At 38.9% G+C, this 15310-nt stretch overlaps 1 protein-coding gene across 1 annotated transcript in view; it reads left to right on the forward strand.

Annotated features, from left to right (window-relative positions):
* Positions 1 to 15310, forward strand: part of LOC138053529 (DNA polymerase zeta catalytic subunit-like) — a 45137-nt gene that overhangs the window by 1725 nt on the left and 28102 nt on the right. Inside the window, exons 3-11 of the mRNA XM_068900157.1 lie at positions 1369 to 1450; positions 2538 to 2625; positions 6417 to 6525; positions 7480 to 7577; positions 8171 to 8275; positions 13719 to 13803; positions 14191 to 14393; positions 14626 to 14703; positions 14878 to 14982. Coding sequence (XP_068756258.1) covers positions 1369 to 1450; positions 2538 to 2625; positions 6417 to 6525; positions 7480 to 7577; positions 8171 to 8275; positions 13719 to 13803; positions 14191 to 14393; positions 14626 to 14703; positions 14878 to 14982 — 953 coding nt within the window. The remainder of the gene's footprint in view (positions 1 to 1368; positions 1451 to 2537; positions 2626 to 6416; positions 6526 to 7479; positions 7578 to 8170; positions 8276 to 13718; positions 13804 to 14190; positions 14394 to 14625; positions 14704 to 14877; positions 14983 to 15310) is intronic.

Below are 15310 nucleotides of genomic sequence, written 5' to 3' on the forward strand. Positions count from 1 at the left end.
CTTTGGTTTTGCATCTACTTCACTCAGTGATTGGTTCAAAGTTTTTGCACCACTTTTTCAACCAATCAGAAGTGAAGCCAAAACCAATTGTGCTCGCGCGTGCACATTTTCCCGCCTTTTGTGTCGGCTACGTGTAATTACTTCGAGTTTTGATTGGCTGACTGGATTGTTTCCGTCCTTTTTGATTGGTTAAAGTAATTACTATGGTTTTGGTTTTACGACACTCATTTCAAAACCGCTCTATTGGATCGAAGTTGTAGCTACTGGTTACTGACTGTACATGTACTCATGGTAGATGTCTCAGCTGGAGTGATTAATACTGACGTAGTTGTTGCGTGATCTGATCGTCTCTCTCAGTCTTGAAAATGACCAACGAAACAAAACTAAAGAGAGACACTGGAATTAGAACAAATTTAACATTACTCTTTCCATACTCTGTGATCAGTGGCTGCATTTGTCTTCTCCATCACAATGATCATTTTGCTGGGATCATTTTGAAAAACCCTTGAGAACTTAATTATGACAATAATATTATTATTATTTGGAGGAGCTGGAATTCCTTAGAAATGCAATTATCATGGGCAATTAAAGTGTAAATTTAAGAAACTTTTATGTCTGCTCGATGATCTTTGCATGTTGAATGAACAACACACTGTAAATACATTTGTAGACCATGTCACCTGGCCTAAGAAATTATGTAAGAAAGGCTGCCTGTGATCCTGTTTTGATACAAACCTTTGTGCTTTTCTGATGTTAACCTTTTCACTCCTGTAAGGGACACTGAGACTTATAGATTTTTCTCTGTCTCATGCCAGACGATTTTATTCGTCAATGGGGAACCCCACTGGAGTGAAAGGGTTAACAACAGCTAGGTTCACTCAATAACTATGTCCCCATTAACAACAGCTAGGTTCACTCAATAACTATGTCCCCATTAATTATCCCTTTCACTCCCGTAAGGGCCACTTAGACTTCTAGATTTTACTATGTCTAATGCCAGACGATTTTACTCGTCAATGGGAAACCCCACAGGAGTGAAAGGGCTAACAACAGCTAGGTTCACTCAATAACTATGTCCCCATTAATGAAGACTTATTAGAATTACAACAACACAATTTACATGATAAAAGCAATGAGGTCTGTATCAATAGAAGGTCACCGGCAGACTCACAGCCATTCATAAGCTAAAGGTCACCGGGCAAACAACTGTAAAATGGCCTATTGTAAAATAGATGGAACAATACAAGAATAATTTCAAAAACATAAAATGATAGTCATTCATATCTGTAAGTTAAGGTTCAAAACATTAACTGATTACAGAGGTAGATTAGTACTATGCACTGTTGATGGGTTTTTCCTGCATTTTAGGGTTGTGAGTCTTCTTCAAAGTGGTGGTGTAATGAATAAAGTGTTTCAGCCTTATGAAGCTCATATTCCTTACCTTCTCCAGGTAAATCATGAAAAAAAGTGATCACTTTTTATAAGAGGCTTTTCAGGACCAAGGAAAGAAAGTGAAAATCGTCAGGCGTTAGACCGAGTAAAATACTAAGTCTGGGCGGTTTAGGCCGATTTGGGCGTCAAAGGGACGTTAAGAATGGTAGAATTAAGAATGGCAGGATTTATATGAGTTGGCATAATTTCAAGTTAGTAAATTACACCGAATCACAAATGGCGGATGCAAGCGAAAAAACTGGTACCTAGACATGAAAACGAGGCGTTATTATAGGATAAACAGCTGCAAGGGAACTGGGAAGTTTCATAGTTTTGAAGCTCTTTTGATCTGAATGGGGTGTTTTTAGGGATCCATTCCATGTAACTGAACTCAATTTGAGTTTTAAGTCAAATACAGTGTATCTACTGTTGTATACCTGGTTGTACCTAGAATGAAACTGCTGATCCAGAAGGGAATAGAGTTGGTTTTTTTGGTTTCCCGAAGCACCCAAACCTTTGACAAGAATTATAGCTACATGTGGTAAAAATACAGTGAGATGTTGGGTTTCTGTTATGGCTTGTCCCTTGAGGTTTCCTTCAAAGCATCATCCACCAACACTTAGAACAACTGAACCATCTCATGGTAAAAAACGATGTTTGGACAAATCTCTAAGCCCACAAGAAAGAAAGAGACCTTGGTGTTTCAGTTTGCGAATCTACACTGGAATGTACCAGTGCCTGTATGTCTGGATGTAAAAGACTTTGTGTGCATTAAAGTGTTAGCAAAGGTCTCATAAGTGATTTCTATGTCTGCGTTATGGATGAGCCTTTATGAGAAATTTCAAAAGTAAAATCTGTTGTGTCATTCCCAGAAGTCAATGGGTTAATGTACATGTTCCGCCATAGTAAGACTTGCAATGCAAGCCATTCATACTTTTTAGTTTTCTCAAAAGAGAACTCAATACTTTGTGGCTCATTATCATCATTTGGAGGCCAATGATGATGATGATGATGATACTATTATTATTATTACAGTGGTTTAAGCATTATCTGAAATTTACCTTTGACAAAAATTGCAAAATCTCTGTTTGAATTTTGTTTTTCAGTTTTTCATGGACTACAACCTTTATGGAATGAATTTGCTTCATGCATCTGCTGTTAAGTTCAGGAATCCTGTCAGACTTGACAAAAATGGTAATAAGTTACTTAAGAATTAACTTTGTTGTGCAACTCAGGAAGTCAGTGGGCCCAATAACTAAAATCAACCAATTAAAATGCTTCATTGTGGGTACAATAATTTGTCTTTTGTAATTTATAGTTTCCTTTGCCCTCTTTCTTTGCCCAGTCAGTTCTGCCAAGAGCTCAGGCCAATTAATATTCTCGCAGCATTGCTCTAATGCTCTAGTAAGAAGACAACTACACTGTATAGGGTCCTTAACATCTGCATGGAAAAACTGAAAATTCTGGTTTCCCAGGGTATTTATCCTTCGGTTAAGGAATGTTTCGGAATTTAAGGGCCATCAACCTTATTCTTTAAGCAGTTTTTATTTGAACTTTTGCCATTATTTGTCTTTTCAGCTCATTTAAGTAGTACTTCTGTCCAGGAAAAGTAATGGTTATTACTTTATTGGAGGAAGAAAGTATAGGATTCGACTCTGCTTCTAGACTTTGGACTTTATTTAATTTAATTTTATTTTTTGGGGTCACTCTTTGGCTGTGCATGCATGAGATTTCTTTGTCTCGTAGAAGGCAGCCCAAGTTGGATTCAAATTCTGTATCAGTATGTTGCCCAGTATCCGGACACTTCAGTTTAGAAATGTTGTAACTTTCCTTCCTTAGTCACAAGAGTTCTGAAATTTGGACCAGAGACAATCTATTTAGTCTGTAATATGGCGAAAAAAGATTTAAGTTTTTTACCTTCGTATCCGTCGTGAAATTAATATTTTTGCAGAGCTCGAATGTTGCCCAGTATCCGGACAGCGTGCCCAGTATCCGGGCACTACAAGAACAACTTAATTAAAGATAAAGTTGGACAGGAAAGCGACTTTTAAACCTATCTTGCTCTTTCAAAGTAGTCTGGCATCCGATTCCAAAAATATAAATTGGCTTGGCATCTTGAAGCAAAACATAATAAATTACTAGGGTATGGTGGGGAGAACTACCCGAGCGGCTGATCAAGGATAGTCTAGGGCTGTGAAGAGAAAAGACGAAAAAAAAAACTAACAAAGGACGTGGTAGGGTGCATGCTTCCGGGTAGATGGTCCAATTACTGTTCCAGCCCTCCCTTGTAGGTCGAAGCCAGTCTCGTCGCAATTCCAGATTTGAGAAGGGCAATTTGCGAGACCTTTTTCAATTAGAAATGCTTAAAAATCTGTAAACCGGGTATCTACAGCATCCTTAGATATACTAGCCCTTTTCTTCTCTAGAGGTCGTGCCTTGCGAAGTTTTACTTTAGGGTTGCACTTCATGAAACTTCCAAACCACTTGTTTCCAGGCTTGTTGTCTTTAAAACGTGTGGTCCTTCCATCTTTGTCAAGGAATTTGTTCACTGCTTTAAGGAAACCATCCTTCGACAAGCCAAAACCACAGTTTGCCAGCTCAATTAGCCAATCTGCAAATTGGTTTTCTTCAGCTTTGGTTAGAACTGGAGAAGACCCCTTCCGGCGGTCAAAGTTCACCCTCCCATTTAGCCTGTCATGCAGAGTTGATTTCTTTAGTTCCCACTTTTGTGCGGCTTTTCGAGTACTCATTCTACCTTCTCTCACATCTGTCATCACGTTTAGAAATTTTTCGGACCGTTGCAACGCCATTCTACAGTCAAAACTTAGAGATTTGTATGAGAATTCTTGGTTCAACCATTATCGATTCCGGTTATAGTAATTTTACGAAATGCAGTTATGCAAAACAAACAAAATATTTCGCCTCAACAAGTGCGTGATAAAAATTTCCCTGAGGAGTTGAGTAAAGTTACATTACACAAATGAATATATTTATCCTAAGCTATGGTTATAGTTATGGATATGAAATAAGTCTTGTCTGGATAGTGTACGCAGCTACTTCAAGGATTTTGCACGACAAAGAAAACACTGTCCAGATACTGGGTATCCGACATCCAAACCTTAGTTAATGTTTATGGCCTCTGTTATTCCAAACCAGTAACATTTTAAAGCTAATTATTGAATTTTTTGAAAATTTAACTTCTTTAAGTATCCTAACCTCAAATATTTTAAAATTTCTTTGAAACTATCACATTTTACAAGCCTATATTTAAACAGCACTAGTTTTACTGCGCAGTAAACAGCGTAAATATTATAGCCATGAAAATTTGACTCACCTGAACAGAATGGCGCCTTCTGCAACTGTTTCTCAAGCTGTGAGCCCGCCAAAACTTGCATTTCAAAGCTGAAATGTTTGGCTTTCTTTCGGAATACTTCGTTTACCAACAATTTAGAAGGGCGCCGGAAAAATTGAGTTTTCGTTTTAAGTGTCCTGATACTGGTACTGTCCGGATACTGGGCAACATACTGTATCTCCTCATTCAAAGGCAATCGCGATGACCACTAAACCACGAATGGCTATGCGACAGGGTAACAGGCAAATGTGTATCAAAGAACTGTGTGCGTGACCGGAAATGAGTTTTAGTGTTTTTGTTGCATGCAATGCAATATCCAGTCAATGTATGACTCGGTAATATACATGTATCTTACCGGGCTAATTACATAATTTTATAATTCTCCCGGTATTGTTAAGAAAAAGTTTTGAATATTTTTAAACAACATAGTAGAAACTTGTAAAGCATCTGCTTACTGCTTTTGATTGGAGTTAACAACAGTTTTAAATGTGAACAACTGAAGGGCTGGATGCAAAAACCTAGTAAGTGACAATTTCGTACTTAACCATGTGGTTGGGTCACAGAATGTGGACTTAGGACTTCAGACTACGGAATTGAACTGGATATTGACCAAGTTATTGTAACATAAAAAATCATTGAAATACTGTGAATTTTAAAGGCAGTAGGCTCAAATTCCATCAAACAAAGTGTAGGCTACCTGTAGCCTCTTGTTATAATGACGATTTTGATGTTGAGAATGACAATGATAAGGACAACATAGTTGATAACAACAATCGCAATAATTGAAATCTAATATTAATATTTGTTTATTTGAAGTGTGGGTTTAGATGAAAGGGATACATATACCTTATTATTGGAAATTAACGCAAATTGTTTAAATTTGTGTTAATTTAAGTCGCGCTAATTATTTTGAGTGCTATTTTCAGCTTCGTTAATTAAGTGCAGCCTTAATTTCCACGCTCTTATTTTCCATTATTTTAACCCTAATTCTGAAACCTTTCCAGACATTCATGACACCTAAAACACAATAAAATAAGCTACATTCTTTCTTTCTTTTGGGTAACCCGTACATTAATATTATTAGAATTTTGAGCACTGTTTTTTTGACCAGAGGGCTCAGTTTTGAACAAATTTGTTCCAGTGGTCACCACCAACTGTGTCTTAATAATCGTGTTAATTTCCGTTATTGTGAAATTCTACCTCCTCCTTTGCGTTAATTTTCTTTATTGGAAAGTTTTTTTACATTTAATTGGGGTTAATTTAAGTCGCTTTAATTTCCAATACCTTAATTTTTTGGAGGGTTCATTTCCTATAATAAGGGAAGTGATACTTGCATTCTTCTGGACGAGTGGTTTCAATGGGATGGGATTCTAACCGGCATGCTTTTGCAATACTCTACCTCATTTCACGGGAAGACATGAGCCGAACAAAGTCACCATCTTCTAACTGAGTGGCTTCATTATTATTGTAGCACAGTTGTTACAGCATTGCACAGGCATTGCAGAGGTCATAGGTTTGAATCCTGCTGAAGCCACGTGAATTTTAAATTGTCCAGATAACTGCAAGGACCACTTCTCCCAATGACAATGATGCTATATTATTTTATAATAATATACATATTAATTTTTTCTAGGTGTAGCTGAATCGGTGACTGTAGCCCAGAAATCTGATTCTCTTGAGCCTTCTCTGAAGTCCTTTGTTGGCCCTTCTCATCAAATTTGGAACAAAGATACTGTTCCTAGGTAAGACATATCAGTTAACCTATTTTGCTCCTGAAATCCCGCACCCCCTCCTGTATCATGTGGCGTTAGACATAGAAAAAGTTATTACATGTAATTCTCTCTCCCAATAATTTGTCAATGGGTTAGCATGTATTATCTACGCTAGGTGGGGGAGACACAAAAAGTTTGGATGAATCATGGTAATTGAAACTGTGGTTGTTACAAAGGGGAAGAAAACTGAAAGACAGGAGTGCATTATTTTGCACCGTACTGCGGCTTAAATGTATTACAAGAGTCAGACACACAAGCAGGGGATAGTTGACTGAAAAAAAAAAAAAAACTATGACTAAAAACTAAAAACTAAGACTATGTTGTAATAAATCCATTCACACTTCAAACGTCCTAGGACTCCCCCCATGAATGATTAAAATCGTCTGGCGTTAGACAGTGTCACTCAAAAGGGGTCAAATTATGGGTTAATGGGGTTTTTGACTGAGTTTAACAACCTCTACATCCACTCGTGAAGTGTAAATTGAGAATGAAAGTTTAGCAAACTCAAGTTATGGAATGGTCACTTTGGCTTCCAGTCAATTTTTGTGAAGCAATTGCTTAGTACAGGGCTAGAAAGTCTAGTAGATAATTGAAATTTCTAGATAGTGGGGTCCCACATAACCAACGTTTAACTGTAGTGAGGTGTATCACAGAGAAAAGCTTGCACTTTCGACCGTTTCAAACATTGATTTAAAGAATATGATTGTATGATATGCATCAGTGGTGAAAAAATGGTATCTCAACGTTATTCCTTAGTTGTAACATACAACATTCAGGGTGCTACATAAGGAAAGTAGCCGGCTGTTACTATATGAATTTTGCCTGTGGTTACAGTGTTTTAGTCATTGTTTTACTCCATGACCTTATACGAAAAGGATTTTTAGGGGATATTTACTGTACTGCTATTGAATATGCTTTTTTAAGGGAATGTATTCTTGGATCGGATGTGGAGCGACTTAGTTTCTGTGAATTAGAGGTTGATGTGCTTGCCTCTGACATATTGAATAAGCTTGAGATCAAAGGTATGTTCCCTTTTTATATTATGTAAAGAATTGGTATTGGAATGCTTGTAGAGTTTGATATATGTACATTTATCCGGTCATTTAGTAGCCTAGGTTTGACTTGTCCACATTGGAAGAAACAGGGAGTGGTACCCTATGCTGTATTCAGCATCATAGTTTGCTCCAGTGTGCTGACCAGCCTAGACCTGTATACAATACGTATTTATGCGACTTAAACAACAGGCACTGTACAGGTACCTGGCTTGCTTTGATCTTCACAACCGATCTAACAATTATTTCCTGTCCAATTCTGTCCTTTGATCTTACCTCAGAGTGAACAAAATCCACAGAACAAGAAGTTTTTTATTGGAATATCACTGAAGATTTAATATTATTGGGAATAACTTTAAATGTTTCAAGTTATTAAATAAACCTAAACATCTAAACCAATGCAGAGGTGTGATGTTTAGACTATCACTGAGTCATCAGGAATCCATTCTTCCAGGATTCGTGAGCAAAATTGTTTAAAAATTCATCTTCTGAAACTCATCAGATTGCGGGATCTTTTCCCATTTGCACAATGAAAGAAAAAATATGTTTTCTCTAATTTGCAGCTAATATTGGTTCAAATCCTGGCTTGGCTGCCATCTGGGAGGATGAACAGCAGCGGCGAAGGGATGCAAAGGAGTCCTCACAAATATCAGGTCCATCATCACAAGGTTAGTATACTAACATTGTGTTTCATTGTTTGAAGATGGCGTGATATACTTTAAGATCCCAAATGTGAATTACTGGGAGATCAGTGCTGGCATATTGGTTAGAGAACCCACTGTTTCCATCTCCTTGTATCCAGGAAAAAGAAAAGAAAATCTTGCAGTGATTTTGAGGGGAAAAAATATATGTATAGGCTCAGTTTGAAGGGCTACCTGAGCCAACGAAGAAGGATCCGTCAGAGATTCCCAGTGCAAGCCTTGGCATATGGTTGAAGTATAAAATAATGTTAAAAATGGCCAAAGGACGGACAACTTCTGGTGTAAAAATAAGAATTTCCTTAACGTTTTGGTCATATGACCTTCGTCAGTTACAGCCGTCTAAAGTAAATAACATGGTCTTATATAATACTGGGTAATTTACAAGACAATAGAATATAAAAAGGTGGTCAGATACTAAAAACCACACAAAATTGACTAGACAGAGAACAATAATCGAGGGAAACTACTAATTTGAAGTCTTGTATTTAAAATTACGCAGCATTATATAAGACCATTTTATTTACTTTGCACCACTGTAACTGATGGGAATGCTTCGGCAGCCGAGTGACAGCGGCGAGAGGCGAGTGTCGGGCGCCTCTACATAACTGGAACCTGTGTGCTAAGGGAAGGAAAACCCCTACAGAAAACCACTGGCCCTCCAGGTTGGGGGTTGGGCGTGGGGCTAACAACCCCACCCCGTAAAAACCATCAAGTTACAGAAACCGCAACTATGAATTCAAATCCACAGAGTCCTATGGAAATTTCAAGCCAAGCTCCTGAGCTTGGCAGTATGACAGCTCCTAGTGGAAACTCATCAAGGGAAGCTATGAGCTCAAGGAGGAATTTTCTTGGGCCCAAAACGATGGTACGACTTGCGACATGGAACGTCCGCACAATGTTTGAAACTGGTAAGGCGGCACAGGTTACAAAGGAGATGGAAAGATATGACCTGGACATCCTTGGTGTTAGTGAATGTAGATGGACTGGCGCAGGAAGGAAGAAGACAAGTGATGGCTTTACAATTTTGTTTTCTGGAAAGGAAAATGCACATGCAAACGGTGTTGCCCTTATCATCAACAGAAGTATAGGAAAGACCCTCATTGAATGGGAACCTGTCAGCGATAGAATCATCAGAGCAAGGTTCCATTCCAAATATTGTAAGCTTACTATACTACAATGTTATGCCCCTACTAACGAGGCAGAGGATGAGGTAAAAGACGAATGGTATGAACAGCTCCAGTATGAAGTATCCAGAGTCCCTCAACATGACTTGCTGCTGATAATGGGAGATATTAATGCTAAAGTTGGCCTGGACAACAGCAACTGCGAAGCTGCTGTGGGGAAGCATGGCTGTGGGAGTATTAATGACAATGGAGAAAGGCTGGTTGATTTTTGTTTGAACAATAACTGTATAATAGGGGGTACAATCTTCCCCCACAAGATCATTCACAAACTGACCTGGAAATCCCCCGATGGTCGTACAATCAATCAGATCGACCATGTAATAATCAACAAGAAGTGGAGGAGATCCCTTCTGGATGTAAAAGTATATCGGGGTGCAGATGTAAGCAGTGATCACTACATGTTATTCGCCAAAATTAAGCTTAAGCTTATGGCTGTAGACTCCAATAGACAACGCAGGAGAGTGTATGACATCAACCGATTGAAATCGCAAGAGGTCAGAAGAAACTTCAGCATTGAGCTTAAGAACAGGTTTGCTGCACTCGCCGATCTTGAGGATGAAATAGATCAGGACCCAGTGGAGTGTTCGTGGAATCGATTCAAGGAGTCGTATGCTGATGCTGCAAAGAAAACTGTTGGCTTTAAGAAAAAGAAGACCAAGAAATGGTTATCAGCTGAAACTTGGGCCAGATTAGAAGTTAGGAGGAAGACAAAGGAGAAGTTGTTGAACGCTAAATCGTCAAGGCAGATTGAACGAACACAGCAGGAGTATAAGATCAGAGATAGGGAAGTCAAGCGGAGTGCAAGAAAGGACAAGAGGAACTTCATCAAGAATCTGGCTAGCGAAGCTGAGGAAGCAGCAGAGAAGAAAGATTTTGGAACAGTTTACAAGATCACTAAGCAACTTTGTGGCAACATCACCAATCACAGCATGCCAGTAAAAGACAAGCAGGGACAGATGATAACAACAGAAAGGGAGCAAGCTGCTAGGTGGGTGCAACACTTTGAAGAAGTCCTTAACCGGCCAGACCCAGAGGAACCAGCAGATCCACCACCTTCTGAATCATATCTTGATATAGGCACCAGCCCCCCAGGCACAGCAGAGGTTCGCTCGGCAATTGAAAACATGAAAAACGGAAAAGCCCCAGGAATTGATTCACTTCAAGCTGAGCTGTTTAAAGCGGACATTAATACAGCATCTAGGTTATTAACGGACCTCTTCTCAAAGATTTGGGAACAAGAAGTTATTCCAAATGACTGGACCAAAGGCCTTAAATTCACACTTCCAAAGAAAGGCGATCTCGGCAACTGTGATAATTGGAGGGGAATTACCCTACTCTCTGTACCGAGTAAGATATTTTGCAGGATACTGCTTAAGCGCATTGAAAACGCTATTGATTCAACACTCAGAGAAGAACAGGCTGGGTTTAGAAGAGGACGAGGTTGTATGGATCAGATCTTTGCTTTACAAAATATCCTGGAACAGTCTCTCGAATGGAACACATCTCTTTGCATTAACTTTATCGATTTTCAAAAGGCATTCGATAGCGTGCACCGAGAGAGTCTATGGAAGATCCTTCAAGCATATGGATTACCTCCCAAGATTATCAACCTTATCAAGATGTTCTATGACAACTTCGAATGTAGTATCATCCTTGGAAACACCATTACAGAAGCATTTCCAGTGAAATCGGGAGTGCGCCAGGGCTGCATACTCTCGCCTATTCTCTTCCTTGTTACTATCGACTGGGTGATGCGTCAAGCAACTTCCCTGCGCTCTCGTGGAATACAGTGGACTATCTTCTCTCACCTTCAAGACCTTGATTTTGCTGATGATATTGCCATCCTTTCTTCAACACCTACCCATCTTCAGGAGAAATCAGACGATCTCAATACAAATGCCAAGAAAACGGGACTGATCATCAGCAAGAAGAAATCCAAAATTATGTGTGTCAACTCTGACACATCAAGGCCAATCAACATCGATGGAGAGCCGTTGGAACATACTGAAGAGTTTACCTATCTCGGGAGTGTGATCAGTACAGATAACAGTGCCCAGAAGGACATCAAGGCTAGGCTTAACAAAGCCAGGTGTGCATTTAGTAGACTTAGAAACATCTGGAAGTCTAAGCAGTACAGCCTTAAGACTAAAGTGCGCATCTACAACAGTAACGTTAAATCTGTGCTACTGTACGGCTCTGAATGCTGGAGAATTGTAAAGAGGGACATAAACAAAGTCAATGTTTTTCACAACAGCTGTCTGCGAAGGATCTGCAACATCTTCTGGCCCAATAAAATTTCCAACATTGACCTGTATCAGAAAACTGGGTGCACAAGTATGGATCTTGAAATCAAGAAACGCCGGCTTAGATGGCTGGGACATGTCTTACGAATGTCGTCGGAGAGGATACCCAAGGTTGCCCTTAGGTGGACACCTGCAGGCAAAAGAAAAAGGGGAAGACCCAAAACCACCTGGAGGAAGACAGTGGAAATTGAACTTAGTGAGATGGGTTTGTCATGGGGAGAGGCACAGGCAATTGCGAAAGACAAGACCCGGTGGAAAAGAGACATTGTTGCGGCCCTATGCCCCATTAGGGGCAATAAGGACTAATATATATACTGTAACTGATGAAGGTCATATGACCAAAATGTTTTAGTAAATTTTTATTTCTTACACCAGGGCCCGGTTGTTCAAAAGCAGATGAACGCTAATCCCAGATTTAAAATTAACCAAGGGCTTATTTCTTCACTTCCAAATGCTGTTCAACCCTGATGTTTGGCAAAACTTTACATTAGACTTGGAGTCAATCATGGAAAACAAGAATAAGTAAAAGAAACTTTCATTAAAAAGCTGAAAACATGAAACAAAAGTTTACGCTAATCCTGGATTATGTTATTTGACTTTCGAACAATGGGGCCCAGAAGTTGTCCGTCCTTTGGTCACTTTCAACATATCTATATATATATATATATATATATATATATATTAAATAAACAGAGGAAGATGCGAACTTTTCTTTTTGTGGTCTTAAATTCAGGTGGACGTTTTGTCCATTCGGGCTTCTTCAACACTAAAAAATCAATACTTGGAAGTGTTGAAGAAGCCCGAATGGGCGAAACGTCCACCTGAATTAAAGACCGAAAACGAGAAAAGTTCTCATCTTCTTCTGTCTATTCAACCTATGATTATTTAAAGAAGAAGTGTTCTGTATCCACTGGATCTTTTTCTCCAAGGCATCATCGTTGGCAGTGGGAGACTGGTCAGTGTGCTTGACTCCGGATCGAGTGGTCCGGGTTCGGGTCCCGGCCGGGGACATTGTGGTTTGTTCTTGGGCAAGACACTTTACTCTCACAGTGCCTCCCTCCACCTAGGTGTATAAATGGGTACCGGTGAATCTAATGCTGGGGGTAACCCTGCGATGGACTGGCATCCCATCCAGGGGGGAATAGAAATACTCCTAGTTGCCTCATGCTTCAAAAACCAGATATAAGCGCCGGCCTGATGTGCCTTCTAGGCTCGTAGCAGACTTAATCTCATCGTCGGCAAACCAACATCCTTCACACATATCACAAGCGCTATTTAACCACATTTGATAAATTACATGTATTCAGAAGAGATGACCAGTTTAGGCACAAAGGTATGACAGTCACTATAACTTGGACAATACGACCTACGTTGATGTGGGACTCAATTTCACCATAAAAACTAATCAGACAAGTACAAATTTTCCTGAGTTGGTTTATTCTTTGATATGTTTCCTATTAGTGATTTATTCAGCCAGCACAAAAAAACAATGATCTAGCTCTCACTGGTTTTAAAACTGCAAGTCTGTAAATCATGGCTTCCCGACTCTGTTACATGGTCTTACGATAGAAAAGAATTTCATAAACAGGCCAGGGATGGTTGCAAATTAAAAAGTGGGTCATTGTTAACAATAATGTTTACATATTTTGGAATCATCAGTTAGTGGTTATTAGTCGTAGTGGTGGATCAATCAATCACTGCCTTGGTGGGAGACAGTGTACTCCGAAGTTTAGAACCCTGAAACTGGAACCTCTTCTCTCCTAAGTTTACACCAGTCATCATGCACCATTATCATTATTGTGGCGATTTGGTTGGACTAATTCATGCTACTGACAATTATATTAAAGAACATGTTTTCTCCTTTCCCAATGATTTGTGGCTTTTTACACTGTTACCAGTATATTCAATGACATATCATTTCAGATAGAGGACTGATACAACTTACTGAGACAGAAAAGCAATTTAAGGACAGGATCAAGGAGATTGTTGATGAGCGTGACCTTCTGATGTAAGCTATCAGCATAAGATAGCTTTTTTTTGGTAAAATGTATATATTTGTGTTTGGGCCATTGAGAGATTTTATACAACAAGATATCTTTATTAGCTGACTTATTTTATAAGCATATAATTAAAAGTAATTTAGGGATATTCATACATACATTGTGTGGGCCCCCAATACGTACAAACTAGATCCTACGGAATTGCCCATAATAGTCTTGGACAGTTTTTCTTGCCATGTGCTTTTGACACCTGGCAAAATTTTATGGGGGATCCCCTCTTCTTTTTCTTTTTAAAGGCAGTGTTTTATTTTACTACCATATGAAATGATATACTGTATCAGCAATCCAAGTACAATTCAGTATAAAATCAAGTCCAAGTGTTGTTTTGCTTCCAGACAAAGCCAGATAGGAAAACTTGGACGGGATTCACTATCACCACAAGAAATTGCTGCCTTGCAAGATTCTATCTGTTCATTGGCTGCATCTCAAAGACAATCCATTGCTGATGAATCATTAGATGCAGACTCTGTATCACAGCTTTTGTCTCAACATGCTGAAGCACTTCTTGGGGAAAAGTCAGAGGCAGAATCTTCACAGAGTAAGATGTAGTACCTCACAGTGTCGCCCAATTTTGGATTTCTTCTAAAAAAATAATTTTGTTTGTTATTTAGTGTAATATTATATTTTTCTCATATATATATTTAAGACTACTGGTACTGGTGTCAGTGTTTCTTTGGAACCACTAATAATCAATTCTCACATGTGACACACGTTTTCATTTGAAAAACTTGAGAGGTTTTTAGTATAAATATTTTTCTTTTCTTCTGCAGTGGTAATCAATGAGGATGAACCCGTGATCAACCAGGGTATCATTGAAGAAAGTCAAAGATCTTTCTCCCAAGAATTGTGTATGTCTTGTGTTTTGTTTTCTGATTTCATTGTCTACTAGGTTTTCCTGCTGACTTGACCTCTAAGTTACAGTGTACGCCCTTTGCGATTCAATCTCAGAGAGGAAGATAAGGTTAACTGCAATAAAACAAGTGGATATGTTTTTAAATGAAATATTTGTTATCTGGTTTTAGCCACAAGCATGGATAAAGAGATGATTGACATTCTTGCCAGCCTAGCTGAGGATGACCCCGTAAGCCAAAGATCTGCATTAAGCCAAAGCATTGTGCTGGACCAAGGTAACAACAAAATGCTCAATAAGCCAGGCTGTAATCTATGCATTGGCAGTAACTCTCATAATTAATTTACTCAAAATGATACCTTTCAATATTTTTATGAAAATTAGTTGTATATTTTTGCATTTGTTAACTTATTAGAATGTGGTTCTCTGCTAGCAGATGTCTCTTTTCTTTTTACATTCACTGGGCTGACAACGGGGAAAGAGGCCTCTGCAATGTGTCGAAATTCACTTTGATCCAACCACAACTTTGGACAGCACTCTTCAAACTGCTTTCTCTTATGTTATGTTTGTTGACTGTGACTTGAGCCTGCTGTAGCTCGCACATT

The sequence above is a fragment of the Montipora capricornis genome, chromosome 6 (genome assembly GCF_036669925.1).
Source record: "Montipora capricornis isolate CH-2021 chromosome 6, ASM3666992v2, whole genome shotgun sequence".
NCBI classification, from domain to species: Eukaryota; Metazoa; Cnidaria; class Anthozoa; order Scleractinia; family Acroporidae; genus Montipora; species Montipora capricornis.